The sequence below is a fragment of the Mastomys coucha genome, unplaced genomic scaffold (genome assembly GCF_008632895.1).
Source record: "Mastomys coucha isolate ucsf_1 unplaced genomic scaffold, UCSF_Mcou_1 pScaffold9, whole genome shotgun sequence".
Classification (NCBI taxonomy): domain Eukaryota; kingdom Metazoa; phylum Chordata; class Mammalia; order Rodentia; family Muridae; genus Mastomys; species Mastomys coucha.
In genome coordinates this window covers 35,774,970-35,801,749 of record NW_022196915.1, presented here as the reverse complement: position 1 = coordinate 35,801,749, position 26,780 = coordinate 35,774,970, and the positions used below count along the sequence as shown (strand labels likewise).

The 26,780-nt window shown below is 37.8% G+C and overlaps 1 protein-coding gene across 1 annotated transcript; it reads right to left on the bottom strand.

Moving 5' to 3' along the window:
- Window positions 1–5,076: 5,076 nt before the first annotated feature.
- Window positions 5,077–26,777, bottom strand: Ap5m1 (adaptor related protein complex 5 subunit mu 1). Its single transcript, XM_031362827.1, has 8 exons — window positions 26,619–26,777; window positions 23,091–23,736; window positions 18,180–18,407; window positions 16,681–16,820; window positions 16,145–16,230; window positions 15,941–16,059; window positions 13,109–13,205; window positions 5,077–9,717 (listed from the first exon to the last, which is right to left on the bottom strand). Exons 1-8 carry the CDS (start codon window positions 26,690–26,692, stop codon window positions 9,635–9,637), a joined length of 1,473 nt encoding a protein of 490 aa, XP_031218687.1. The 5' UTR covers window positions 26,693–26,777; the 3' UTR covers window positions 5,077–9,634.
- Window positions 26,778–26,780: the final 3 nt, after the last annotated feature.

The following is a 26,780-nucleotide window of genomic DNA, read 5'->3' as shown; positions in this document are numbered from 1 at the left end:
CTATGGTTAAAAGAAATGTTTAAAATATCACTGGGGGCTGGGAAGAGTAGTAGAATAGTGGCTTAGCATGTGAGCAAGGCTCTGTATTCCATCTTTAGCAATACACATGCACACACATGCACACACACACGGGGGGGGGGAGAATAATCACATAAATCATCAACTCAATTTCATCACTATACAGGGATGAACGAAAGCTTTGGCTTTTTGGAAGGGTTGATTCCCTGGTCATATTGTATCAATCAAATCAGGTCTACCTTTGGAAAACAGTGAGAAGCCTACACTGCTGTTTCTTGTGGAGTTAAATTCCAGAAGGGAATTTCTGAGGTTCACTGAAGCAAAGTTAGCAGCGTTGAAGGGCTGCAGCTTTAAGTAAAGCTAAGTCTTACAGACTGAATGCTCGGCAGTGAGTCTGACAAGTGGTGCCACAGTGGTTGCTAGCTTCTCAGCAAGAGTACAGCAAGAGTACAGTTTACCTGCGCAGAATGTGATCTAGCCACAGATTACACAAGGAACTTTTCATACAATCAAATCATCTAACCATTACTGACTTCTTTTGGGTGGAAGGGACAATTGCCTTTATTATACACTTAAGATTTTGCAATTTATTATAAGCTTACATTCCTAAGCTAGTTTGTTCCTAGGGGAGTGGGTAATAAAAAGATTCGAAGATAAATGTCAAAAAACTGGGTGGGAGATAGGGAAGAATTGGCATAGTGAAGTAAATCAATTTAAGGACACACACATGCACACACACATACCCCTCCAATAAATACAAGGCTAAAAATGTTACAAGGCAAAAATCTTTCTAGATATGAACCAGTGACTTGAAATTATACATTTGTATACATTACAGTATCAATAAGATTATATAAAATTCCCTCTGATGTCTTCCCTTTAATACTATCTATAATTTTCTTCATTGACAATGCATCAATAAAACAGGGACAATGGGAAAATACCTTTCTAGTGTGGAAGTGTGTGCATATGTGTATTTAGCCTGGCATATTAAACATACTGAATTAAATCTAATTACTTTGTTTCTGCACATCCAAACCACATGGAGGAAAAAGCCATGAATTTTCTTACATGAATGTGCTCTTTATAACCTAATATTTGCCCTTCTGTCATGCAGTTTCCAGGCTTGTCAGACAGACCTCCAGAGATCCATATTGCCCTTAGAATGCTCCTTCTTATCCACCATCTTTTTGGACAGTTTCTGTTTGGAAAATGGTGAGAAGTACCGTTTCACATTAAAATATCAACACATTGAAGAAGCTATAAAGCACAACTCATATCTGTAGTACTTTCTTGTCTGTTTAGTTTTGGAATGTCATATGACAGGGAAACCACATTAGAAGTTTACAATTAGGAGTTTGTATTAACTAGTTTAAGGACTCCAGTTTAGACTCTGGGTTGGTCAGCAACTTTTCATTCTAACATATCTAGCTCGTGTTTAGGTCTGCAGCATTAAACACAGTGTTTAGCATGTGCTATTTCTGGGGAAGACGCTTGAGGCTAGTGGCGGCCACATTAGTTAAACTCCTCGGAGCTGAGAATGTAGCTCAGTAGTGGAGCTTATATGCTTAGCCCTTGGGTTCAACTCTGAGGATGTAACAAAATGATACCTATGTACACCACACACACACACACACACACACACACACACACACACACACACACACACACATGACAGAGGTGGGAAACCTTTTGGTAGTATATTTGTCAAAAAGGTTCCAAGTACCACTAGTTGCTTCTGGATATTGTCTTAGCAAAAGCCGTGTCAGAGACCTGGAACCTGCTTTATTTTAGATTCATAAAAATTATAGAAAAATGATTTTTATTGACTCTGAACCCTGAAATAGTAAATGTAGGATGATCCACGTGTTACAAAAATAGTGAATGAAATGACAATTTGTCCTGATGAATCTAAGAAAATAGTCCATCAGAATTTAGTTTACAAAGGATTATATATTATGAACCTACAATCATCACCACCTAAGGGATGCAGGAATGTATAGTGCTTTAATTGTGTGTATGTGTGTGTGTGTGTGTGTGTGTGTGCACATGTACACGTTCATGTGTGCTGTTCTTCAGAAGCCATCTACCTGGTTTTCTGACTCTTCACTGGGATGTGGGACTTGCTTCTCAGGCTGGCTAGTGTGTTCCAGGGATCTGCCTGTCTCTGCCTCTCCAGACCTGGGATTCCAAGCACAAGCCATCACTCCTTTGCTTGTCTTGTGGGTACTGGGGATTCAATTTAGGTCCTCAAGCTTGTGCAGCAAGCAATTTTTACTGAATGAGCTATCTCAGACCCTAACTCCTTTAATCCGAATGAAATATTATACTATTTTTACAATAAAAAAGTAACTTGCATTGCTTATATTAGAAAAATCAGTTATGTTGGGCAGCAGTGGTGTTGCAAGTCTTTAATCCCAGCACTCAGGAAGCAGAGGCAGGAGTGTCTCTGAATTTGAAGCCAGCTTGGTCTCCAGAGCAAGTTCTAGTACAGCCATGCTACACAGAGAGGCCATCTAAAAAAAAAAAAAAAAAATTAACTGAACTTTCTGAATTTTTGTCAACTTTCTCATTTTACTGGTACAAATACTACTTATTAGACTTTCAAATGTCAAGTTGGCATGTTTGTTGTACAGTGTCTCTTCCATTCTTAATTTCATTTGTATGAGGAAGAGCAAGATAAATGTAGCTCCCAAGAATTGCACACCAATCTGGAGGTAGCTGTCTAGTACACACTTACTCAACTGGACAGCATGTCAGTACTTTCTCAATTGCTTTATTATTTTTGGTGTATTAATAAATAAAATCATTACTTAAGCATCTAGTTTGTAGGAGGAAAGCCACATAAAGGACTTGGAAGTACACAGAACGTGTATGAGTAAATGAAGGTCACTCACTCTAAATGGGATACACTTTTGAGGCAACCCTCCCTCCTCAAAGAAAAAAAAACCAACAAACCCAAAAACCAGGCAAAAATACTATTCTGTTTAAAAGCCTTCTGCCTGTACAATGTAACTAGTTTTACTATCAGCGATACAGTTTTAATCCTCCGAAGAGCTGCAGGCTGCTTGGAGAGGCAACACATACACTTTGAACACTTCAATAAACACAATGTAAACATTCACTTTAATGATGTTTCCTTTGTCAACCCCAAGCAGTGTGTGTTTCCCTTGCCTCTGAGCCTGGGCTGGCAGAGTAGCAACAGCTGAGCACTGGAAGAATTTTCAATACTCATCTGCCTGTTGTAATTTGCTTTTCAAGGTGGATGATCAGAATCATTACACTTCTTTCCAAAAAAATTCTGCTTCTATGAATTTCATCAAGTCGCTTCTCTTATTCTCATGTTTAGCTTCCCCAGTGGCTTCACTAAGTTAATTGAGCCAGAAGGACCGTAGCACCCCAACTATATGTTGTCACACAGATGGACTCCATGGTAGAGACAAATCTGCTAGCCCAGAGGAAGGAAAGCATACACACTAAAGTGAGGGACTGGTATATTCCACACAGTGTATATTTCAGCCCTCAGAGGGGAAATGTTGCCTTCAATTAAAAACTACTTTTATTATCTGGAAAACTTACAGAATAAACAATATCAAATCAAGTTCTACTAGGTTCTTTTACAAATTGACTCTTAAAATGGCATTACCCCCAACTAGATCACTTGTGTGACTTTTAATTTATTCATTGTTTAAATTTTATTATTTAACTGTTATAAATCCTAAAATTCATGTAATCTTGACACAAATTGAAAAATCAAGGCTTGATATTTTAAATGTATGCTTTTAAAGAGATTAATGGGGAAGTAAAGCCATTTTCAAAGTATTTGAATAATTTCAGATATATTTAAATACTCCTCATATTTTCTTTCAGTGAGGAAACATGTGCTACTGTAGGTCCAGCTTCTAGAGTACTAAATAAAATTCTTCCAATTTCACTGGTGTGAAATTCCTTGTATTAAACTCAACAATGAAAGGATCACTGATAATTAATAGTTAACAATATAAATGGAATCACCTTTTTTGTTGAGATTTGAAGTAAGCAGGTAATGCTTTTAAAATAGGGAAAACTAAGGTTTGAAATTAGTCATTAATTATCTACTTATAACCTGCAGAGGGCACTCAAGCCCCTTGAAGAAAAGGTAAAAATTTTAAGGATTACAATTTTTGATTTTTAAAACCATAATCTTCATTACCAGTATTTATCAAAAACAATTTTCTTTTTGAAAAACCATTATCTAAAAAGGACATTTAAAGGAAACATATAGTTTTCAAAATTTTACTTCCAAATAGGAAAACTCATGTTTCCATCCCTGGGCGTTCAGCATCGGTTAAGGCTGGAGCATCATATACTAACACACACTGATGTCAATTACACAAAGTATCCAGCGTCTAAGAAAAATCAACCCAGACCTCGGAGTACCATGCTTCAGGGGTGGGAAGCTAATTAACGAGTTATGCCACAGTCCTCCAGGATACCTATGGACAATGTGTTACATCAGTGATGTGGGTGATGAAGAGAAAGAAAGGCTAGGTGGAAAGCCAGTAGCTCTTGAGGACTTTTAACCATTTTCTATGATAAATCTCATGGGACTTTTAGCAATTTTCATTTTAATGAATCTCTCCATTATTATGAACTAACAAAGAGATGTCACAATATTTTTCTTCCCCTGAAACAATGCTGGGATGGCTCACAGGTAAACTCAACTGAACAGGCATGGCATGAACACTCTTCAGGAACACACAGACACCTATGCTGCACATAGGCATATTCCATGATGGCATATTTTAAAATAGTGAATACTTTATTGCCTATTTATTACATGGAGCAGTTAACTACTAAAACATAAGTTTCTTAGCAACATAACCATGGAATCTTGCCCTTTAACAGTATCTTTGTACATTTTTTCTGATTCCCCCAAAGTATCTGAAAACTGATCATTAAATTAAGACGACAGGAGGCTAGTACATCACAAATTTATGTATGCCTTTCTTTGAGTTATCTTGATTTATAAATGAATTACAAAACTGTAAAAGGTTTGAGTAAAAAAAGCAAAAGAAATCATTTAAATACTAAGTTTTATTGTAGATTGCTACTAGAATAATGAACAATTATATAACATCTTATGTTTCTTATTTATAAAGTGAATAATAAAAACTTGATTAAAAACAAATTTTGTTACAAATAATTGTGTGTATACTGTGCATCTTTATATTTTATAGATCATGAAATATACTTAAATAAATTTTTGATACCTTGTAAAATAATATTGATAAGTTTAACTATATGGGAGAAAAAATAAAGCAAAAGGCAAAAACATTTACAGAATGATTATCAAGTACGGGGAAATGAATGCAGTTATTATTTTAATGAGACTATGAGGCGCTACTTCTTCAAGGAAAGAAAAGCTAACAAGACTGTGCTGCATGTTTTGCTAACTGGAATTCTGTGTTGTGCAGTGTATTTTCTAGTTCTCCTGGGGATGGCTGGGGAGATGAGAAGACACTGCAGTCTTATGAAACACAAATGTTTTCTCAGCATAACTGTAGCCACTCCTTTGATTCTTGGGTTATCTGGGGGGCAGTAAACATGCACATGAAACAAAACACGAAGTTGTATTTGGAAGGTGGTCTTAGTTTTCTCTCTCTTCAAAGCCCATGATTCTTAATATCATTGTTAGGCAGAGCAAAGAAAAAATGTTTGTTCTTTTACGTAAGAAATAAACTTCATTTGGTATTCAATTGACTTTCTAACTTAGCAGACAAGACTTTACATCTTCAAAAACTGAGACTAAATTGCATTCTTGGCCCTTGCTTTAAAAGGTTATAGAGAATAGACGCACAGGCTGGGAGTGTTCTAGTGATCTCCCTAATCTCAGTTGCACTTTGTCAGAACGAGGTAACTGGTGGTTAAGGGAAATACCCTAGATCAAAGGGGGATTAATCAGCGACCGAATCCTTGCTGAATCAACCTGTCATTCAAGAAAATTATTTCCACGGAACTTAGCAGAGGATTGAAGGTATTTGCATAACAGCAACCAACATACTTCAGCCAGGTTAAAAGGTTCAGGATTCATCCCATGTTTAGCTTTTTGCCTCCTTTTCCTTTCAGCAGCCTCGTACAATGGTTTCTAATCTGATAATACAGCTAACTATCTCAGCGATGTCAGAACAGGAAAGTATTGCAAAGTTTGGATGAGGGATGGATCAATTTCACTTTCAGCAACTCCTAAATCTGATTTGTTGGAATTTAAGATGTAATCCTAAAAAGTCCCTTAAACCTGAGGACTGTTTATTAACATCCCTTTTCTGACCTTTGTCTTAGAGACAACTTCTACGAGGGGAACAGTCCATGCAGAGGTTTTGGGTGTGAACCCCACCTATCTACTTCCAGGGGTAATGTGAGAATCTATGAATGGTTGTTAAGATTTTTAAATATGATAACAACAAAAACAAGAACAAAAATTGGCAATGGTTACTATGTGGAAAATGTCTGTTGTTAAACATAGCACAAGAAATCTAAGACCACAATATTTTAAACAGTAGAAATACTGAGATGGCATGAAAGGAAATGATTCTGAGATGGGCTAAGGTTTAAATAAAATTAAATGCTCCAAGGACGACCAGGGAGCCTATTTGCTTCCATGTTGACAGGCTCCGTTATTTAATGGTATAAAACATCCCCCTGTCTGGCTGCTATAGAGTTTGCTTTAAAAGACTGCTTAGTAAAAAAGTGGAACAGGCTTTACTCAAATCATGACCCATCTTTTCTAGAGTTCATTCTCAGATATTTGAAACAATTTTTTTAACCCTTTGGATTGAGTAAGAATAATTATAACAGATATCAGATTTCATAGTCATATTTTGTCACTAAATGTGAATTTAGCACTACTGCATCTAGAGCAGGTCTGACAACGTCCAAATCTCTCACTGAAGTTGACACTCATATTCACTGCACATGCAAAGCACCTTTCAAGTTAAAAAAAAATGCAAAGAATAGCTATCAAAGAAAATGAATAAAATCCATAGTGAGATAATTTTTTAGAAAATGATTGAAGTTTTAACCAAAGAAAGGACTCTTAGAGTGTCTTATAGCTTAGAATAAGAACATGTCAATCACGATTAAGCTTCTGGAATCGGAATCCCTTTGAAATGCAGCTGTTTCTTCTTTAATTGTGGCAGTGGACTCTGAAGAAAAGAAAGGTCCAGCCTTAAAGATGAGTAAGGAATACAAAATAGCTCAGGATTAGTTGTGGAGTTCAAAGGTCGCTAATTACACTAAGGAGTTCCCAGACACAGGGAAAACATTAAACAGGTCACCTACCAAACCGGGAACAAGCTTTGTCTTCAGAAATGATCCTGAAGTGACAGGTTTCTAGACAAAATCAGAAGCATCAGTGTGTCCAGCTGATCTCGATGGGATGAAAATGTGGGCTGGCTCTGAGTTCCTCAGTGTTGTGTTAGAACGGAATGGCAACAGATGGCACTGGTTCCCCATCACCCCCATGCTTTTCTAGTAACCCCTAGATTTTCCCCAGGTTTCTAGAAATGTCAAATTAGAGGTCACTGGTTTTTCTAATTTGTCTATGAAGAGTTTGCCTCAAGGATTACGTATGGAATCGTTCCCTGCTCACTAAATAAATGTGTCTTATCTACCACAGTATAAGCATTTGTACAATCAAAATTTCCAAACAGGTCCATTAATAAATTAAAGTGAAAGATTAAGCTTTGAGTTGAAGAGTGATAAAAAGCCATTACAGAACACTGTTTTCTCAGGACAGACATTTCCATCACTCCCTCCCTCTGGGTAGGTCAGGATAGCTAGCTCAAGTCCCTGTCAGGCAGCCACTCTCCTCCCTTTACTCTAGAGGACCGTGAAAATAGAACTATATTCTAGGATAATGTTTTGAAGGCAATAAGGGTTTAGAATGAGTAAGACTGACTCTAAAAAATTGTATTTCAAGTTCTAAGTTTATATATACTTCTCTTCAATTATAGTAACTTTACTTCTAAGAATTAGCAGCTTCTTCTAAGCCTTTTTTTTTTAGAAGACTCAAGAAAAAAAAAAGACAAAAAAGAAACAGAGCCCAGAATAAGTTTAATTAAATATTCTGCAATTCAAATGTTTTGTCTGACTTTTAACTTTGACATCAGTTAAGTTCCCAGGATCTTCAGATTGTTTTTTTTTTTTAGTCACTTAAAGTCTAATTTGACAACAGTATGCTGCTCTGAAAAAAGAGTAAGTATGTCATGTGACTGTAGAAACGGGAGAAGAGAAGCAGCGCGGCTGGATGGGTTTAAGGGAACCAAGAAAATGGTGAAAAGAAAATGACAGGGACAGACAAAGAAAAAAATTGTTGGGCTGTGGTGGTGCACGCCTTTAATCCTAGCACTTGGGAGGCAGAGGCAGGTGGATTTCTGAGTTTGAGGCCAGACTGGTCTACAGAGTGAGTTCCAGGACAGTCAGGGCTATACAGAGAAACCCTGTCTCGAGAAAAACCAGAAAAAAAAATTGCTATATTAAATAAGTCTAAATGATACCCACAGAAAGGCTTTTGGGTGTTTACCCAAGTTCATTCATTAACAGATTTTATTTAAAAAAAAAAAAAAGCTAAACAAACACTGTAATACCTACAATTATTTTTAAAGCCTTGTCCAATGACACTAAATAATCATAGATCATTATGCTCATCTTCTGAAGTTACTGCAGTCTTAAGTCTACTGGCATCCTAAACACAGTTGTTCTGGCATATCATTAAGTTTGTTACAGCAGCCCTAGACGGGTTAGGGTCATAGCTCAGCTGGTAGGGTGCTTGTCTGGCAAGCATAAAGCTCTGAGTTTGATCCCTAGAAGGGCACTGGCCATGGTGGTACAGCACTGTAATCTCAGCACTTAAGAGGGATCACCCTTAGCTATACAGTGAGTCCTAGGCCAGCCCGGGCTTCATGAGACTCTGTCTCAGAAAGACAGTAGCTCTAGAACATCAAATAGTTACAGAGGTTTACTGGCTAGCAGGAGAAATGTGATAAAGGACAGGTTACTATTTGAACATTATCCCATTATTTCCCACTGCCAGCTTTGAAAAACACAATTTGTGATTATTTTAACCAGACCATGGGTATTCTGCAACAGCACGCTGTTTGTACTGAGGTTTGGATAAGCACACAGTTTCCTTGTAAATCAACTACAACCTATAGGACGGCTGCCTGAACCTGCACTAGGAGAAGGCTGAGCTCTTACTCAAGGAAGGGGCTCTGACTGAAGGACTGTCTCTCCACGGGACAGGAAGGAACGTGTGGCCCAGAGACTCAAGACTAGTCTTAAGTAAAGCCAACCATAGCTTTTATATATTCTGAGTCATATTGGCATGAAATCAGAGCATAACAAAAAACAAAACAAAACAAAACAAAAAAACAAAACAAAAAAAAAGAGGAGACATTAGCCTTGAAAATATTCTTTTACACTGTATCAGACTAAAAATGTAATATATAAATGTTTTCACAAAGAAACCACTCAGTAATTTTTCAGTCATGGGTTATGTGAATACATGTAAAAATTAAATACTATGATTCTACTATAGAACATTATTATCATATAAATCCTTTCGAATATGAAAAAATCATGGTAACAATGATGCATATGTTACTGGAGCAGGTGCTTTAGAATTCCAGATGTAATAATCAGAAGAAATTAGTTTCCGATCTACAAAAGGAAAAAGAAAGGAAATTAATGAGAAAAATGTTTAACCTTAGCAAAAACTCAATAAGAGAATAAAGCCATTAGTTTTTTAATTTGTGGAGTGCAGTCATGACATGGTAATAACTTTAAAATATTAACACTTATTTTACTCTGTTGAGGCTTTATTAAAACTTATACATATATAAAATGAGCTCATAAATATTTGGGTAAACCACACTGAAACTTATATGAAATATCTCATCTATACCAAATACTTATTCTCCCTACATCTCTAGTTGTATTTCTTTGTTTTGTTTTGTTTTGTTTGTTTTTGTTTTTCGAGACAGGGTTTCTCTGCATAGCCCTGGCTGTCCTGGAACTCACTCTGTAGACCAGGCTGGCCTCAAACTCAGAAATCCGCCTGCCTCTGCCTCCTAAGTGCTGGAATTAAAGGAATGTGCCACCACCGCCTGGCTCTAGTTGTATTTCTAATGAACCATTACTTTAATGGTAAAATTATTTCACTATTTCTTCTTGGCTTTCCCTTTATGACCTCTACCAAGACCCAAGTTCTAGTTGAGGTGTTCATTATTCAGATTAAAGGGTTAGAGACATGAGTAACATCCATCTTCCCCACAAGACTCTGAAGAGGTTGCTTATGGTTTGGCTCTACTTCAAGCATTATGTTTTAACAGCTTTGCAACTCTGGACAGATGTTAACCTCCTCGAACTAAAGTTTCATAAGCTACAAACTGATAAAATTATGCTTACTTGAAACACACACATTTTTATTACCATATATACCACTGACTATATAATTGAGCTTTTTCAACCTTTCTTCATGCTCTTCAAAATGAACACAATGTAGGCTGCATTACGTCTTTTTTTCTACTCTGATAATATTGAGAGGCGGCACAGCACACTGTTAAAAAGATAGGCTTTGGTGGCCAACCGCCTGTGTTTGAATCTCACGAATGCCATTTACTACCTTGATGGCCCTCATCTCATCTCTGCTCCATCAGTGTCTCTAGCCATAAAACAGAGATACCAACATGTAAGGTGCTGTGAGGCTCGATGAGTTAAGATACATAAAACACATAGAAATTGTACCTGGCACACCATAGGTGAAAATGCTACTATTAAAATGAACATTTTCACTAAACCATTTGCAGAACCAAGCCATATATTCAGTGTGAGGCAAGATGAGGTTTGAAGGGATGAAAGGACAGGTACAGTGGTTCATCTGAAATGAATTCTTCATTCAGCATTTTTATATAAAGCACAAGCGAAGCTGGGCATGGAGCATGCGCCTATAACCCCAGTACTTGGGCATATGAGGCAAGAACATGGTGAGCGGGAGCCCATCCTAGGGTATACAGGTGAGATGTTGTCCCAATAAATAAATAAATAAATAAATAAGTAAATAAATAAATAAGATATATTACTAATGTATTAAAAATGGTATGTCAGAGACATTTCCTATTTTTAACTATGCTTTCTAAAGTTATATTTGGTAAATACTAATAAAATACTTAAATATATTTTAGTTATTATCTAAAGAGATAACATTTCTCACAGATAATAATGATTGTTTAATATTACACTCTTCATAGAATAACATATACGCTATGGACATGCTTTCATCAATTCATCTAAAAACAGCAAAATACAGCTAGAGGAGAAAACATAGGAACAACATGGAGGGAAAGAATACTGGCTTATTCTGATTCCATTACACAGAATTGCTGCCATTCAGAGACTGCTTACAATCCTGTACTTCAGAGTTTTCTATTTCTTCTGAGTCATTCAGGTATAATTATGGTCTTGTCCCATCCTTTCAATTTTTCGGGACCTTAATCCTTGTTTTAGAAACCTAAGTCTGAGACTGTGGCTGCAGCTCAGTGATAGAGCACCCGCCACTGAGCTGCCTGAGGCCCTGAGCTGCACCTCAAGCACTGCCCAAACCAAACAATAAACAACTGTACCTAACTATGAGAACCTTTATAAGTTGGATTTATGACATTCTCCTCTATGGAAGAGGGACGTATCTCCTCCCTTTCTCTAGCGACTTCATTCTACCTACCTTCCTGTGCCACCTGTATGTAGTTAATCTAAATTAAATAATTTTAAGTTTGCTTTTCACTTCCTGATATATTTGTCTAAAATAGATACATATTTTTACATAAAGTAGTTGGTGCATATAAGTGCATTTTACAATCAAAGTCACTGAAGTCAGGAAATCATCTCCTATTGTCTGCCCATTGGTAAAATAAAGATGATAAATAATGTTTACTGGCTATGACATTAACTAAAAATAACTTAAAATTTAAAGTAATAAACATTTACTATTTTTAAACCTATATATTAATCTAAATGCCCAATAAATATAATTATTTATAAAAATCATAAGGTACATAATATTGATAGTTCATTAACATTTTTATTATGTATATAAAAAAGTGTGTGTGTGTATGTGTGTGTGTGTGTGTGTGTGTGTGTGTGTGTGTGTGTGTGTGTGTATGAGTGTCACGGGACAATGTTTAGGAGTAAGTCTCTCCTTCCACTGTGTGGGTCCCAGGGACATAACTCAGGCCATCACGCTTGGCAACAGGTGTCTTTATCCAGAGCCATCTGGCTGGTCCCGCTGGAATATGGTCTAAGAGTAGAGATTTATGAGTGCTTGTGAGAAAACTAAGAGAACAAGACAGGAGTCTTGGGACCTCAATTTCTTCAAAAAGATGGAATTGTTGTTGGAAGGTGCTTTCATGTCCCTCCCAGGAGTAGCAAAATAGGAGTGAATTTACTTTAGATTGCTCATTACAACTGGGTATTTTATTGTTTATACACTTCTATGGAAATACATGTTTTTGCCATGTGTGGCTTATCTACCACATGCAGCTTGCCCTTATGATTGTACACTTCATCAGTGTGACTCCTCTTAACACTCAGAGTATAAACTGTCTGATGCTTTGAATAAAATTAGCCATTGCATGAAACTTTAGTCAACCTCATTTTTAGGCTCCATTCTCCCAGGTCTCACAGCCTTTAGAGCAGTAAATAGTTCCCTATTACTTCTCCTTTATTAATGAAGAAACTGAAACTGTAAGAAGTTCATTAGCTTTTCCAGAATTACACAGAATAAGACACTGAAGCCAGACAGGAGTTTAATAAAACCAGAGCAAAGCAAACCCATATATACTATATACTAAAGCCCACACCAATTGGACACTGCTCACCCAGACTGTATTCAAACACAAGGTTCACAAAGGGTTATATGGGAGTGGACCAAGCCACAGAAACTTTTATAAAATGGGATTATTCTCCAATCTCTAAGTTTCATTACACTTTAATCTTACCTTAGGCAGTAACAATATATCCCCATCTTAATTCTATAGTTTGAATCTATATGACTTACATGCACTTATTTTTGGTTTTCCTGATGCAAAAACTTGAACTGAATGCTGATCTGCATAACATCCAGTGAGTGTGTAATCTGCAATCCTAAAATTAAGCTGGAGAAATGAGAGAAATATTCAGCTGAAATGATATCGTGCCCACATTTTTCCTTTCTCCATTTTTAAAGCTTTACCTGATAGTTCACAAAGTTTAAACACAAATATTAAACTACAATCGTGAGAACACATAATAAATGTGTGCACTTCCCCTGTACTAGTTCTGTTCTTTGTAAGTGCTTAACACATACCAAGTTCTCCACCAATGTGAACCCTGGTGCACACAGTGAGGTAGTTAGTACTCTGCATGGAGCAGCGGGGCTGGCATCTCAACTGAGAACTGCTCTTTCTGCTATCCTGCCTGATATATCGATTAGTCTTTTCTCCCTAGCAGGCTATCAGTGAGAAATTCAGATTATATTTTTAAAATTAATTGATGAATTTCTATGTGTATAGGTGCTTTGCCTGCATGCGTGCCTGTGTCTGATACCCTCAGAAGCCAGAAGAGGGAGCTGGATCCCCTGAAACTGGAATTACAGATGCTTGTGAGTCATCATGTGGGTGCTGAGTATTGAACCTGAGTCCTCTGGAAGAGCAGCAAGTGCTCCTAACATGTCACAAGCCCTAATTATGTTCCTTAAATGGAGAAATGTATATGCTCTTTAATAAAGCACAAAAATGCAATCGAGACAAGAAGGACCAGTTTATTTCACACTCAGGGGAAATGGCTTGCTCTACTTAACTTTTTGATAACCAAAGTCTAACTTTTATACACCTGTTAGCACGTTATCCCTTCCCTCATCTAGAAAACCCTTCTAAAATGAAACCTACATGGGGTCCATTGGTGATGTGAGATCACCATGGTACACACCAGGTATTCCACTGTAAGAGAGAGCTGACACAGTAGTACCTTTCTAGACTCCTTTTGCTGTGGTTCTCATCTGTGTGGGTAAACACCTCATTAGCAAGATCCTGCTATCTTTACACTAAGTCAAGAGCCTACATACTCCAGGCAAGCCCTCCTCCATCTTTGAGTTATATCCCAAGCCTTGTACTTTTTTCCTCTTCTCTTCTCTACAAATTTCTCCAATATTTTTGTTTGTGCATGTGAGTGTAATACATTTTAGATTGTAAGGATCTCTTATTGCAATTCATTAAAAGCAAAGAGCTTGTGCTTGCTTCAGTGCTATAATTCTCAGTGCTGGAGTTTATGTAGAAAAGGCTCATTTCCATATTTACTATATGATTTTAATCAGATTGAAACTGGTTAAGTAAGCTTAAATGACAGAAATTTTCTAAAAATCTATCTATGGTGCATATACAATACAGCAACATTTCACATTTTTTCCCCTGGGAAAAAAATCAGGAATCTTAATAATCCTTAAAACAAATTAGTAGGCAAAGTCACAGCTCAGACAGGAAAAGCAAGCTGTCAGCAGTGTGCGGAGACCCCACTACCACTGCCTCTTCTCATCACTGGCCTCCCTGGAGACCCCACTACCACTGCCTCTTCTCATCACTGGCCTCCCTGGGAGTGCAGCCTTCTGCTTTCCTGGAACTTTCCTGGTTACTCCGCAATCTTCCTTGTTAACTCCTCGGAATTTTCCCTTATTCTCTTTTATTTATTCTGATCTTATCCACTTCCTTGCCTCAACTTTTCTTTTCCACGGGTACTCCTAAATCCTTATATGTGGCTGCGCTCTCAAGTGCATCAAATTCTATGGTTTTAGCTGCCTGTTAGACACTTGCAATGAGATATGCTGGTACTACCACATATACATAATACATACATCGATACATACATTCAGCAAGTATTTATGTACCAGGCACTGGACTAGATGATGAGAATAAAACAAAGAGTATTAAGACTCACACAGCCTCAGCCATCATGCATTTTGCCCTCATACACTGCAGACTAACACTCATAAAGGAACCATTTTCAAAAACTAAAACACCTATGAATGGAATAAAAGATGCACACCCTCTCTGTTCAACCTGAATTACCTGCACTTCCTATGTAGAACTTATGTTTCTAGCACAGGCTTCTGAAACCTTGTTGACTTCTCTTCACTTTCTGAAGTCACTTTAGAAAATATATATTATGTTTATGTAAGCATGTATACTATGTGTGTTGTGTTGTGAGTGTGCGTGGCTGCAGAGGTCAAAGAACAATGGCTGAGAGCTGGCACTTTCCACCTGAGTTCCTGGGCCTGACTTTAGGTTAATGCTTTGACCCACTGGGCCACCTTGCTGTTCCTTTAACCTGCTTTTCAGATGAAGATGTTAGTCAACTTTCACATGTTTCTTGCCCTCAGCCTGCTTTGGCTAGAAGGACTCATGTTTTCTATGAGACACCAAAAGCAATATTGATACATCACTAGTTTATACTGTTAGAAATGCCCCAGAGACCAAGGGCTCTATCTTATTTTTGAACACAAATCTAACTTGATAACTAAGAGTTGGGTAGTTTAAATTGTAATGTTGAGCTATTCTTGACTGCTACTGGCCAAGTGTGCTGACTCGTACTGCATTCCCAGTGGTGAGGAGAGGCTGAAGCAAGGGCTTCCAAGCTTGGGCAGACACCGTCTTAACAGCAAAAACAAAAGAAAGAACAAAACCAGAATCAAACACCACAGGACAGGACAAACACAACCCTCACAAATGTTTCTTTAAAAAGACTTAGCTACACAAAAAGCACACAAAAAATTTAAATTACTGGAAAACAGTAAAACTCAAATATATATGCAGTTTAGAAATAAAGGAAACAGTTCTGACACAATGTTTCACATATTTACCTTTACATATGCTGTATTTCCAATACAAATGTGATTAAATGGCTGCTTATTATGGCCCTTAACTCCAAAAGTTAGAGTTCCAGAAAGACTAATTTCCATTGATTTGGGGAACTTCTGGCCTAAAACCACAAATGTACCAATCAGTTATTCTAAAATAAAAAATCTACAGGAAATGAGAAAAAAAGTCAATAAAACTGTACTCACCGATGATCCAGACCAGTAAGCTTTTTTCTCGATACACCTCAAGTTGACCAAAACTAGCTTTGTATTCCAAATGGGTAATTGGACCTCTTTAAAACAAAACAAAACAGAAAAAAAATCTCAGACCAAAGTTTTAAAGAGATGAGTCAAATCTTGTTACTATATTTATATCATAAAAGCAGATCTGTACTCCAATTGCAGAAGAGAATGAATAATTAATACAGATCTTAGAAATCAGCAGAAATCACATAAACATTTACAGAACTATGTATCTTACATTAGTATTCCTAGAGACAATTATAGAATCCTATAGATTCCACTCATATCACATGCATGGGTGTAACATTAAAACTATGATTTTACTATTTAAGTACACCGTATAAAGAGCTATTCTGCAGACTCCATTTTAAAAGTAGAATGGATATGTGTTATAATAACTGGCTAACTCGCCAGGTTGTTGTTGGTTAAGATTGACTTATATGTAGACTTCAGAAAAACTGAGAAGACAGCAATTATAGTGTCATATTATGTATCGCTACCTGTTGTAAAAAGGTATGTGAGCTTCACAGATTTCAAAATTATTTCTCACACTTTCATGTAGTTTTAAGTTAACTGTTATTTTTAGTTGTACTCCTTCTTCTTTCATGTGGTAAGAACCCAATATTGGTGGGACAGGAACCTGAAAACAGACAATCATTATATACGGGTATGGCTTTAATAGGTAGAGGGCTGTTCTACCCTGCAACAATGGTGGATCTACCCTGATCCTTAAGCAGTCTTCTGCCTCTCTGAACAGATATGAGAAAGGCACCTTGGCGGGCGCACACACTTGTCCTACTCTCGTTCTGTCATGTTCTCAGAACTGCAGCCCAGGTCATACTCCACACACACTCTAACTGTTATGTCCATAGTTCTGGCTGTTCCTTTCCTATCCTGTGACTGTGCCATTTCTCCTCTCCACCCCCCCCCCCCCCCCCCCCCCCCCCCCCCCCACACTCCACCCCCAGGAACAGCTTAACAGGTCAGTAATGACTGAAGAGGAAACTGTCTGCATGCTGGAATGAGTTTGGTTGTTGGGTTTTTGGAGACAGAGTTTCTCTGTGTAGTTCAGCTGTCCTGGAACTTGATTTGTAGTTCAGACTGGCCTTGAACTCACAGAGACTCGCCGGCCTCTGCATCCTGAGGACTAGGATTAAAAGTTCTTGCCACTTATTTGTGCTTTCGAAGCAAGACATAGGGAGGTTCTCCTTTCTATGTGGGCCCTAGGGCTGTAAGAACATGTACAAGCTGAGAAACTCAAAAGACAGAGACGACATACTCAGAGAAGAGGCAGGAAAGACTGTCAGAATAGAAGAATTTAACTTTGGTTCTAATTCTCAGGTAGCCTAGATCTATTTCTTCTCTTGAATGATAATGAGAATTCCTGTTGGCCTCTCAAAATAAGTGACTTCTAGTCAATCTACCTTGAACAGGATTTCCTAATGTGCTGGTTGATAATTAGGACAAGAGTCAAGTGACGTAAACTAGTAGGAAACATGTTAGGCTTTGGCAACCTGGAAGATCTGCCTTCAAACCCAGGCTCTGCCACTTATAGTCAGAGGATTCTGTGCCAGTCATTCAGCTTCTCTAAGATTTTCCTCATATAAAACAGAGATAACATCTACTTTAAGATTCACTGAAATTACTAGAAAAAGACACACAAAGTGCCTAGGACAGTGTCTGACATGCCATACTCATAAACAATATTAATAACTATACTAATATTACATACTTATTAAGCTAAGAATTCCTAGGATTAGAATTATTTCATGTTTATATTTAAGACCTGTAACCTTAGATTCCTAGTTAAAGATTAAAAAGAAAAACTTCACTGGCTTTGAAAATTAATGGTATTACAGGCATCAGGGATAAGAGCCTATTCAAAGAACTGAACTTTTATCTTCTTTACCACTGTTTTTGTAAATTACTCATGAAAATTTCCTGTCTGAGAGATTTAAAAGCCTACCAATAATGGCTCAACTTTTCCAGAACGATTTACCTGAGAAGTGTAGTGGCATAAGTTGAATGACTCTAAAGGCGGAGTGAATGGAAATTTATATGGCCCACTAAAGGCAGAATCGTCCACTGTATCAATGCTACTAGAGGTCAGAATGGCAGAATCCAGAGAAGTCACACAAGGATGAACAATAATATCTTGAAGTGGAGACCCATTGGTAGGGAGATTCAAGCTGATGGTAACATTTGGCATGACTCCTTCCAAATCACACTGTAACACAAGAAACAAGTATTACCAAGACCTTAAAACAATGCAGCTTCTCTAAGGCTTTTCTGAATTCAAGTCACTTCTTCTAATTTAACTTCTCTCTCTGGGCATTATTCTCTTGGGTCTGTCTTCTGATTAGCAATCTGATACCCTGTTGACCAAGCCGGTGGTCAGAGAGCCTTCACAGACCCCTTGGCTCACCTTTTAGCTCCAAAAGAAGCTAGTTTAAGTTCACTGGTTTCTCTCAGGCTCCTTTGAAACCTTATTTACACAGGCCCTTCCAACTTTTCAGCTCAGTAGCTGTATCTAGATGTGCTTTTCTCTGGCCCATCCAGTCTTTATCAATGTCAGGCACACTGAAGACTTGTAATTCGACTTTTGTTATATTGAATCTGGACTCAGACAATTCACTGGTTCCTTCCAAGCCTTGCAGTGTTTGTTCCCCATCTAACTGGCCTTCTACTCCTTGACTTAAATGTTACAGATATATAGAAATCCTGCATTTTTCCTGAATAAATCATACTGTTTTGTATCTCCATATAACTTGCAGGTATATTTTTCCCCCTATAGAGTATTTTGCTTAGTCTGGTTTGATAGCTTTGTGGGTAAAGGCACTCACTCGTAGCCAAGCTTGGAAATCTGAGTTTGACTCCCAGACCCACCTGATAGGAGAGAACCATTTGTTCCAAGTTGTCCTGATCTGCACATGTGCACTGTGGTACTGTGCACCCACACTCACCAAACAAACAAAGGTGTAAAGGTAAGCCTCGCATTCTTCACATCTAGCTCACTCTCTGACGGTAAGCCTTACATTGTGCTGCTTTACTGATAATATACTTTTGCATGTAGGCACTTCCCTGTGTGAGTTAGGTAAGCTTGAGGGATTTCGTTATCCTTGGGAGGTCAAGCAAGGCAGGTGAGACAGCTCCAAAGGTCTTTCCATGAGCTCCTTTTATAGCCCTCACTTTAAATTCCTGCTTTAAGGTAGGGCAGGCTAAGTCTCAGACTTCTCTGTGAACTCTGGTTTCTCTACCTATTCCAGGCTCCAGAGTGTTCGGAAACCAGAAGAAAAGACTTATTCCCCAGCTCCTCTGATGCTTGAGGTTTACCACCTTTACTGCATATACACCAGCAAATCTTACTTGTGTGTATAAATGTGGGTGCAGGGGGAGGAGTATAGTCAGGATCTTCCTTTGTACCTTAATTCTAACTTGACATTTACTTCCTATTTTACCTTTAATTGTTTATTGGTTGTGTGTGTAGGTGTGTGCAATGAGTACAGAGTCTGTGGAAGCCAGGACCAGATGACAATGGATCCCCTGGAGCTGGAGTTACCAGCAGTCAGTTGTGAGCTGCCTGGCATGGGTACTGAAAACTCAACTTGGGTTTTCTGTAAGATTGCAAGCACTTATTCACTGATCCACCTCTCCAGCCCTGATTTACTTTGTAAAATACTGGATCCAATTAGCCAACTGATCCATAAAAGTGGCATTGTTTGATTAGATACAAGGTATTTAACAGTAGGACTCATCAGGGAAACGCTTATGTCTGGATGCACCACTATGTAACTGCTTATGCTTCTGTTTGCTCCTACCCATTTTTTTATTAAGATTTATTTATTTATTATATACACAGTGTCCTGTATATATATCTGCATGTCAGAAGAGGGCGCCAGATCTCATTAGAGATGGTTGTGAGCCACCATGTGGTTGCTGGGAATTGAACTCAGGACCTCCGGAAGAGCAGTCAGTGCTGTCAACCTCTGAGCCATCTTCCAGCCCTTTGCTTCCCTCTTGCAGCTTCTGTGCTTCTTCATAAATCTACTGCTAATCACATGGGATCCTAAAAAGGGTTGCAGTTTACACCCTTTTCTAATTTCTTATTTTTCTCCAATATTAACATAAAATCCTTCACTTTGTGATGTTTTAAATGTCTGTTTAATTTTATGGTATGTGTTTGCCTGAGTGTGTATGTATGCACATCACATGCATGTATGCAGAGGTCAGAAGTGGTGTCAGATACCCCCGGGACTGAAATCACAGACACTTGTCAGCCATCATGTGGGTGCTGGGAATAAAACCCTGGTCCTCTGCAGGAACAAGTGCTCTTTATCACTAAGCCATCTCACTTTGTAAAGTCTGATATACAATTTAACATGTATGAAGTCATTTGTGGTTCTGTTTCACATTTAAGCACTTCAACAATACTGAACTGTGCTGGGGTATAAGTAAGTAGCTTAGGAAGGTCTTTTTTGTGTGTGTATGTGTGACAATGTTTGACAAACTTCAAATTTGAAAGTTAAATGACAACTATTTTCATTAGAATTTAAAAAATATGTGCTATGTTTATATATTTGTAAGAACCTAGGCTTGCTTTTGCTATTTATGGAGAGATTAAATATAAAAATATTTAATAGTAAAGGATATTCAAATTTAAAACATCATTATGCTCACTAAAAATTTCACTAGCAATGTATCGTTCACAATGATTAAAAAAAGGCTACCATTATACAAACTTCCAATAAATTTCCCACTATCTAGTCACTTAAAAACCATAAACACAGGATGCGGACTGCCAAGCTAGATGGAATCTATGTACTCTTAAAGCAGTTTGGCATATGCAAATCTGGACCTCAGAACTAGGAACTATTAAAAGCAGAAGGCACAGGAAAGGTTATCTTACCTTAAAATGATAAAAGATTTGCAAACTTCTATGACTTTGTAAGGCCACAGCACACTTAGAGGCAAGCATTCAGTATAAGGTTGAGGCATACTGCGTTCTCCCTTCCCACTTTAAAACATTTTTAAGAAAATTACATAGATTTATTTTAGTGTGTGTGAGTACATGCGGGGAGCCATGGCCTTAACCATGGCCTTGTGGAAAATTACTAGCTTACAAATACAACCCAGAGAGAACATGTGTAATCTAACAGTAAGAATATTTGTGGGTGTGGAGGACATTGTGACCACTGGTTCCAGAAACTGAAGATTGCCACCTGGCCCCCGGGCTCTTCCCCCTCCCTTGTAGCTTTCTCCTGCTTGTGCTTATATTGCCATCCCTGAAGAAGTTTTTCAGAGCTTGATCAGACAACTGTCTTGTTCTCATTCTTCATGTCTTGTCCCCCTCAGTCTCTCTCCCCTGCCCTAGGCCCCTGCTAAATGCCCCGCAGGTCGGGGCAAGTATGTATAAGCATGTATGCTACAGCATACGTGTGGAGGTCAGAGGAAAACTTGTGAGATTCAGTTCTCTCATCATATGGACAGCCTTGGTGTAAGTGTCTTTACTGGCTGAGTCCTTTTGCTAGTCCCTTCTCCTTAATTTAACAGATTTCCATTATGGTAATTTGAGCCAGGACTAAGGATAAGAATCACCCACACTTCCCACAAAAACAAACAAACAAACAAACAAAAACCTCAGGATCAACTTATCAGTAAGCAGAGTAAGGAGAGAGATGTAAACATCATGTTAATCATTACACATCTAGCATAAAAAAAAAACCATGACCTTTTCCACTTTTTACTTCACTGTGCTCATGAGAAAGAGACTCAGCTACTTTAAGAGTGATGAATGAGATAGTTCATGATTTTTTTCAAGCTACTTAAAGTAGGTCTTCCTAATAGGATGAATAATTTAAAAGCAGTTTAGAGCATGACAAACATTTTTAGCATGGACAAAACTTTACATTACTTCATTTCAAAAAAGTCAATTTCCCTGTCTAATTCTGTCCTTAAATTTTACTTTACTCACAGAACTTAAAGTGACTAGACATTAAAGTTACTAAAATACATGAAGAACTAAAAAAGATATTTGAGAATAATATTAACACATATATGTAGTGTTTAACTGGAGAACTTTGATTTTTGATCATTATTCAACCTGGCATCAATCATTGTTATCTGTATTGAAGTTTCCAACTGTTTTCTTACATTTTCTAACTTTAAGACAGATGAGTCTACTGTTGAGTTACTTAAATAAAACAAGAACTGTTCTTGGTATTTGATGTAAAGTCAGAGGACTTAAGCTAGATCATTTCAATATCTATTCTCAAGTTCTCTGAAACAACTCGTTTTTAATAGTGGACCTGATTCCCTATCTCTTCAGTGTGACCAGACTTAGAGTGATTGGCTATGCATCTAAAAAAACAGAACATAGTTAGAAATGATGCCATGTAGCTTTGAATCAATCTCAATCTCTTTCTCTCTGTCTTGAAAGAAGCCAGTCATCAAGCTGTCAGGACACTTAAGCAGCCAGTAAAGACAGACATCACTAGGAGTGGAATGGAGGCCTCCTCCCATCAGCCAGCACTGACTTGCCACCCATGTGAGTGAGTCATGTTGCAAGCAGATATTCCCACCCCAGTCAGATCTTCAGATGACAATAGCTCAAATCAACATGGTGACTACTGGCTCATGAGGTTTTACACTGGCGGTTCCAGTAAGCTGCTCCTAAAATTCTGACCCACAGAACTATGAAGATAATGTCTATTTTTAGAGCAATGAGATGATTCATTACATTATAGTCATTAAATAAACAATTTGTAAGAAACACAGAAAGATAACATAAAATTTCATGGCTGTTGCTAAGGATAACAAGCATATCATTTAAAAATGTAAAATACAAGTTACAAAATTGGCTGTTCTTCAGTGTTAAATGGTATGACAAAGCAAATCCTGAAGAAAACCTCACCTTGCAAGCGACTGTTCCGACAACTTGCCATGTGTCTGCTATATCCTGTTTACCATATTGCATGCATTTTACTTTTTCAGTGATAGAAATAGAAATCTGTGCTTTTCCTTTGTATGTCCCAACTTTCCAGGCTGGCTGTTTTTGCGGCTGAGTCACGGATACAAAATTAATGCTATTCAGTGAATTCTGCAAGTTAGCATCCAATAAAGTACCCAAAGGGCACGCCTGCAGAAGCAAGTCAGGCAACTGACTCAGTTTTGTGTTTAGGTCAGTGTCATTTTTCTGACTCGAGGAAAGAAAATCCTGTATCCCCAACAGCAGTTCCAAGCCTTGTGAGACACCACTAATGCTAATTAAAGGTGGGCGAGGGAACAGAGCTTGTTCAACTAATGGAACACTTGCATATATCATGCTATTCCTCAGGAAGGCAACAACTGGCCAGAGCTCTTCCCCTCCTAACAAAAGCCCATAGACGGATGTTTTATTGATGTGTGAACAGCCATCACGTCTCTCCACGAAGTCCTTATCATCATCCAATAATCTAAGTTGAAAGAGCAACGCTTTAAGAAAGGGACCATCTTCAGGTACAGGAACATAATTCATTCCATTGAAGATTTTGGCTCGCTTTTCAACAGTTGGATATCGCCTGCATTAGGGGAACAAAAACATTACAAGTGAATCTTTTAAGTAAAATCAAAATGGGAGAATTAAAAGATTTTAAAACACAAGGCAAACAGTCATGACAGCAAGACATAAAACAACAAATAAATAATATACACTACGAAAGAAAATAGCCCTGAGCCATTACCCTGCTCCCTTCTGACTGTAGCCAAGTACTTCATGTTTAGTATCTCAAATGATAAAATGTACTACATACTGCTGAAAATTACTGACTCAATTTATTTAGTTTTTTTCAATAGGTGGAACACATGATTCTAATTCAAAACCTTTCTTTTTCAGATACTCACATTCCTTCTTGATTGATGTCATGGCTAATCTGGATTGTCTGATGGGCTTTAGTCTGTAGGGAAATAGATCTCCAGGTATGTCTGTGGGGCTTTCTGGATTAGGATGAGGCTGGAAGTACCACCCTGAGCGTGGATGGAATAAAATGGAAAGAGAGAGTGGGGCAGTAGCACTCAATGCTCTGATTCTTGACTTCAGAAGCAATGGAATCAGCTGCCTCAGGCTCCTGGACTATGACTGCATCCTAAGAGATGGTACCCTCAAACTTTGAGCCAATGTTAAATCCTTTTTTCTTTTAGATATCTATAATAATCTTTTTTAATTCCATCTTAGTAGATTGGTCACAAAGAAGTGGTATATTTAATACTCCAAACTTTTAGATTTATTTGAGATGATACTAAGTTTATATAACAAAATAGTCCTAAATGTTCTAACCAACTCTTGAAAAAATACGAAAGATCATTTTAGTAATAATGGCTTATCTCTCTATCCCTGGAAGATATTTTGAGATAAATAAAAAAGAGGAAAACCAAATTAATCCTTTATGGTTTACATGCTCTGGGTAGAATGTAAATTTACTAATTTATCTTCCCCATCACAAAATAGAATATGCTTAGGCACTTTTAGTCATTTATAAGAATCCATTAATGATATCTGCACTTCCCTCCAGAGCTAAGAACTGACCCCAAGGTCTTAGCAATATTTATATTAAGAAATAAAGCAAACATCAATAGTGAGTCAGTGAAGGAGAGATCTAGAGTTTACATAGTGATGTTAGGAAAACTCAAATAGTATAAAGAACAAGGGAAATTCCTACTCAACACCATATTCAAAGATTTACTCCAAATGGACTTAATATAACAGATAAAATTATACAGAATGGATAAAATGGTATCTTTGGAAAGTAAGTGTAATTCACAGAAAAGGTATTCCAAGAGTCTAATGAATATTGTTACAGAAAGGTATACAGATAGAAATTAGATCTCCTTTATTGGTAAAATTAGAATAAGAATCAGGGAAGTACAGAAATTCACTGATTTTTTTTTAAGGATTTATTTATTTATTTTATGTATAAGAGTACACTGTAGCTGTCTTTAGACAGACCAGAAGAGGGCATCAGATCTCACTACAGATGGTTGTTAGCCACCGTGTGGTTGCTGGGAATTGAACTCAGGACTTTTGGAAGAGAAGTCAGTGCTCTTAACCACTGAGCCATCTCTCCAACCCAATTCACTGATTTCTAATGAATGTGTTCGCATTCAGGGAAGCTATTTGTCAATATTTTGTCAAATCAGTACAGATATGTTCTAAGGCCCTGTCTGAAGATGTCTACTACAGATAGACTGATCTGAATGGTAGAGGCAGCCTGGACCCTATCATTAAGGAATGTAAATAAGAAAACCATATATTCATACACTGCAAGTATCTAGACCTGCACTGTCTAATATGGTAGACACCAGGTGCATGTGCTATTTGAACTTAAGCAAAAATAACGACTAATATGGGTCATGGTGGTTTCATTCCTTTAATCCCAGCATTTGGAAAGCAGAAGCAGGAGGATATCTATGAGTCTGTGGCTAGCCTGGTCTCCACAGTGAATTCCAGATAAGATAGTGGCACACAGTGAGGCTCTGTCTCAAAACAACAGCAACAAAACCCTAATAACTGAGTTCCTCAGTTACACCACTCACATGCTTACAAGCAGCATGCTTACATGCTGCTTTACATTCGAAGAGATTCACAACTGGTCCCCTTTCTAATATGCACGAAGCTATATTGTATATTGCTGCTTTCCAAGACCACCCAGCTACTCACTCACAGAGAAGCTTCTTAGAAATACTGCCGAGAGCTGGAAACAACCCCAAGAACTGACAAGTGGGATCACATGAAGTTCAAACAGTTCTGCAGTGCAAATAAAACCACAAGCAAAGTGGCGAGTCAGCCTATAGATTGGGGGGAACTTAGCCAGCTATACTTTATAAAGGGGTTAATATCTACTACAAAGAACTGCATAGTCCTCTCCATTGAATTATCTTGTTAAGATAATGGCAAATTATAAAAGTGGGACCAAATCACTTATGTCACCTAGATGGAAAGAGACTGTAAGTTAATTTTTCATACTTCCTTTTATTTGCTCACTCACTAGAAGCTGCAAATTATAACGATTTTTGGCAATCAATTTTGTACCCATCTTAAACAGATGGAATTCATTTTAAAGATACAATACTATAGCCCAGGCTTTTAATCCCAGCGCTCTGGAGGTATCTGTAAATTCAAGGCTAGCCTGGTCTACAAATCAAGTTCTAGGACAGCCAGGTGCACATGAATCCTGTCTCAAAAAAAAAAAAAAAGATACAATAACAGTAATATTAGAAAATATGTAGCAACATGTGTCAAGCAACTCATTCCTGAAAACAAAGTGAGATAAGCGTAGAAAGCTTAACTTGCCCGAGGGCACTCAGCTAGCTTTTCGTGGGAGAGTTGAGATTCAGTGCACCACAAAAACTCTTGCATGATCTATCCTTGGATCCATCATGCCTGATGATCCAGACTTGCAATTACCTGGAGAATCTGACGGTGCCACCAAGTGGAGTTCCTGGTTCGTGACATATGAGCCACACTGCCCGCAGGGCCATGGTTAAGCCACCGAAGTATCAGAGCAGTACAGAAACTAAGGTCGCCATCCAGAGTAGACCCCGCCTTCTGGATGGACTCTACCTGGCA

Bases quoted from the DNA above. Each gene is read 5' to 3' on its own strand.
- Ap5m1 (XM_031362827.1), bottom strand. From the start codon at position 26,692: ATGGCCCTGCGGGCAGTGTGGCTCATATGTCACGAACCAGGAACTCCA. The intron at 23,737-26,618 runs GTAATTGCAAGT...CCCCTAATGCAG, and splicing joins GGCACCGTCAGATTCTCCAG to GCGATATCCAACTGTTGAAA. The intron at 18,408-23,090 runs GTGAGGTTTTCT...CTTGTGTTACAG, and splicing joins TCGGAACAGTCGCTTGCAAG to TGTGATTTGGAAGGAGTCAT.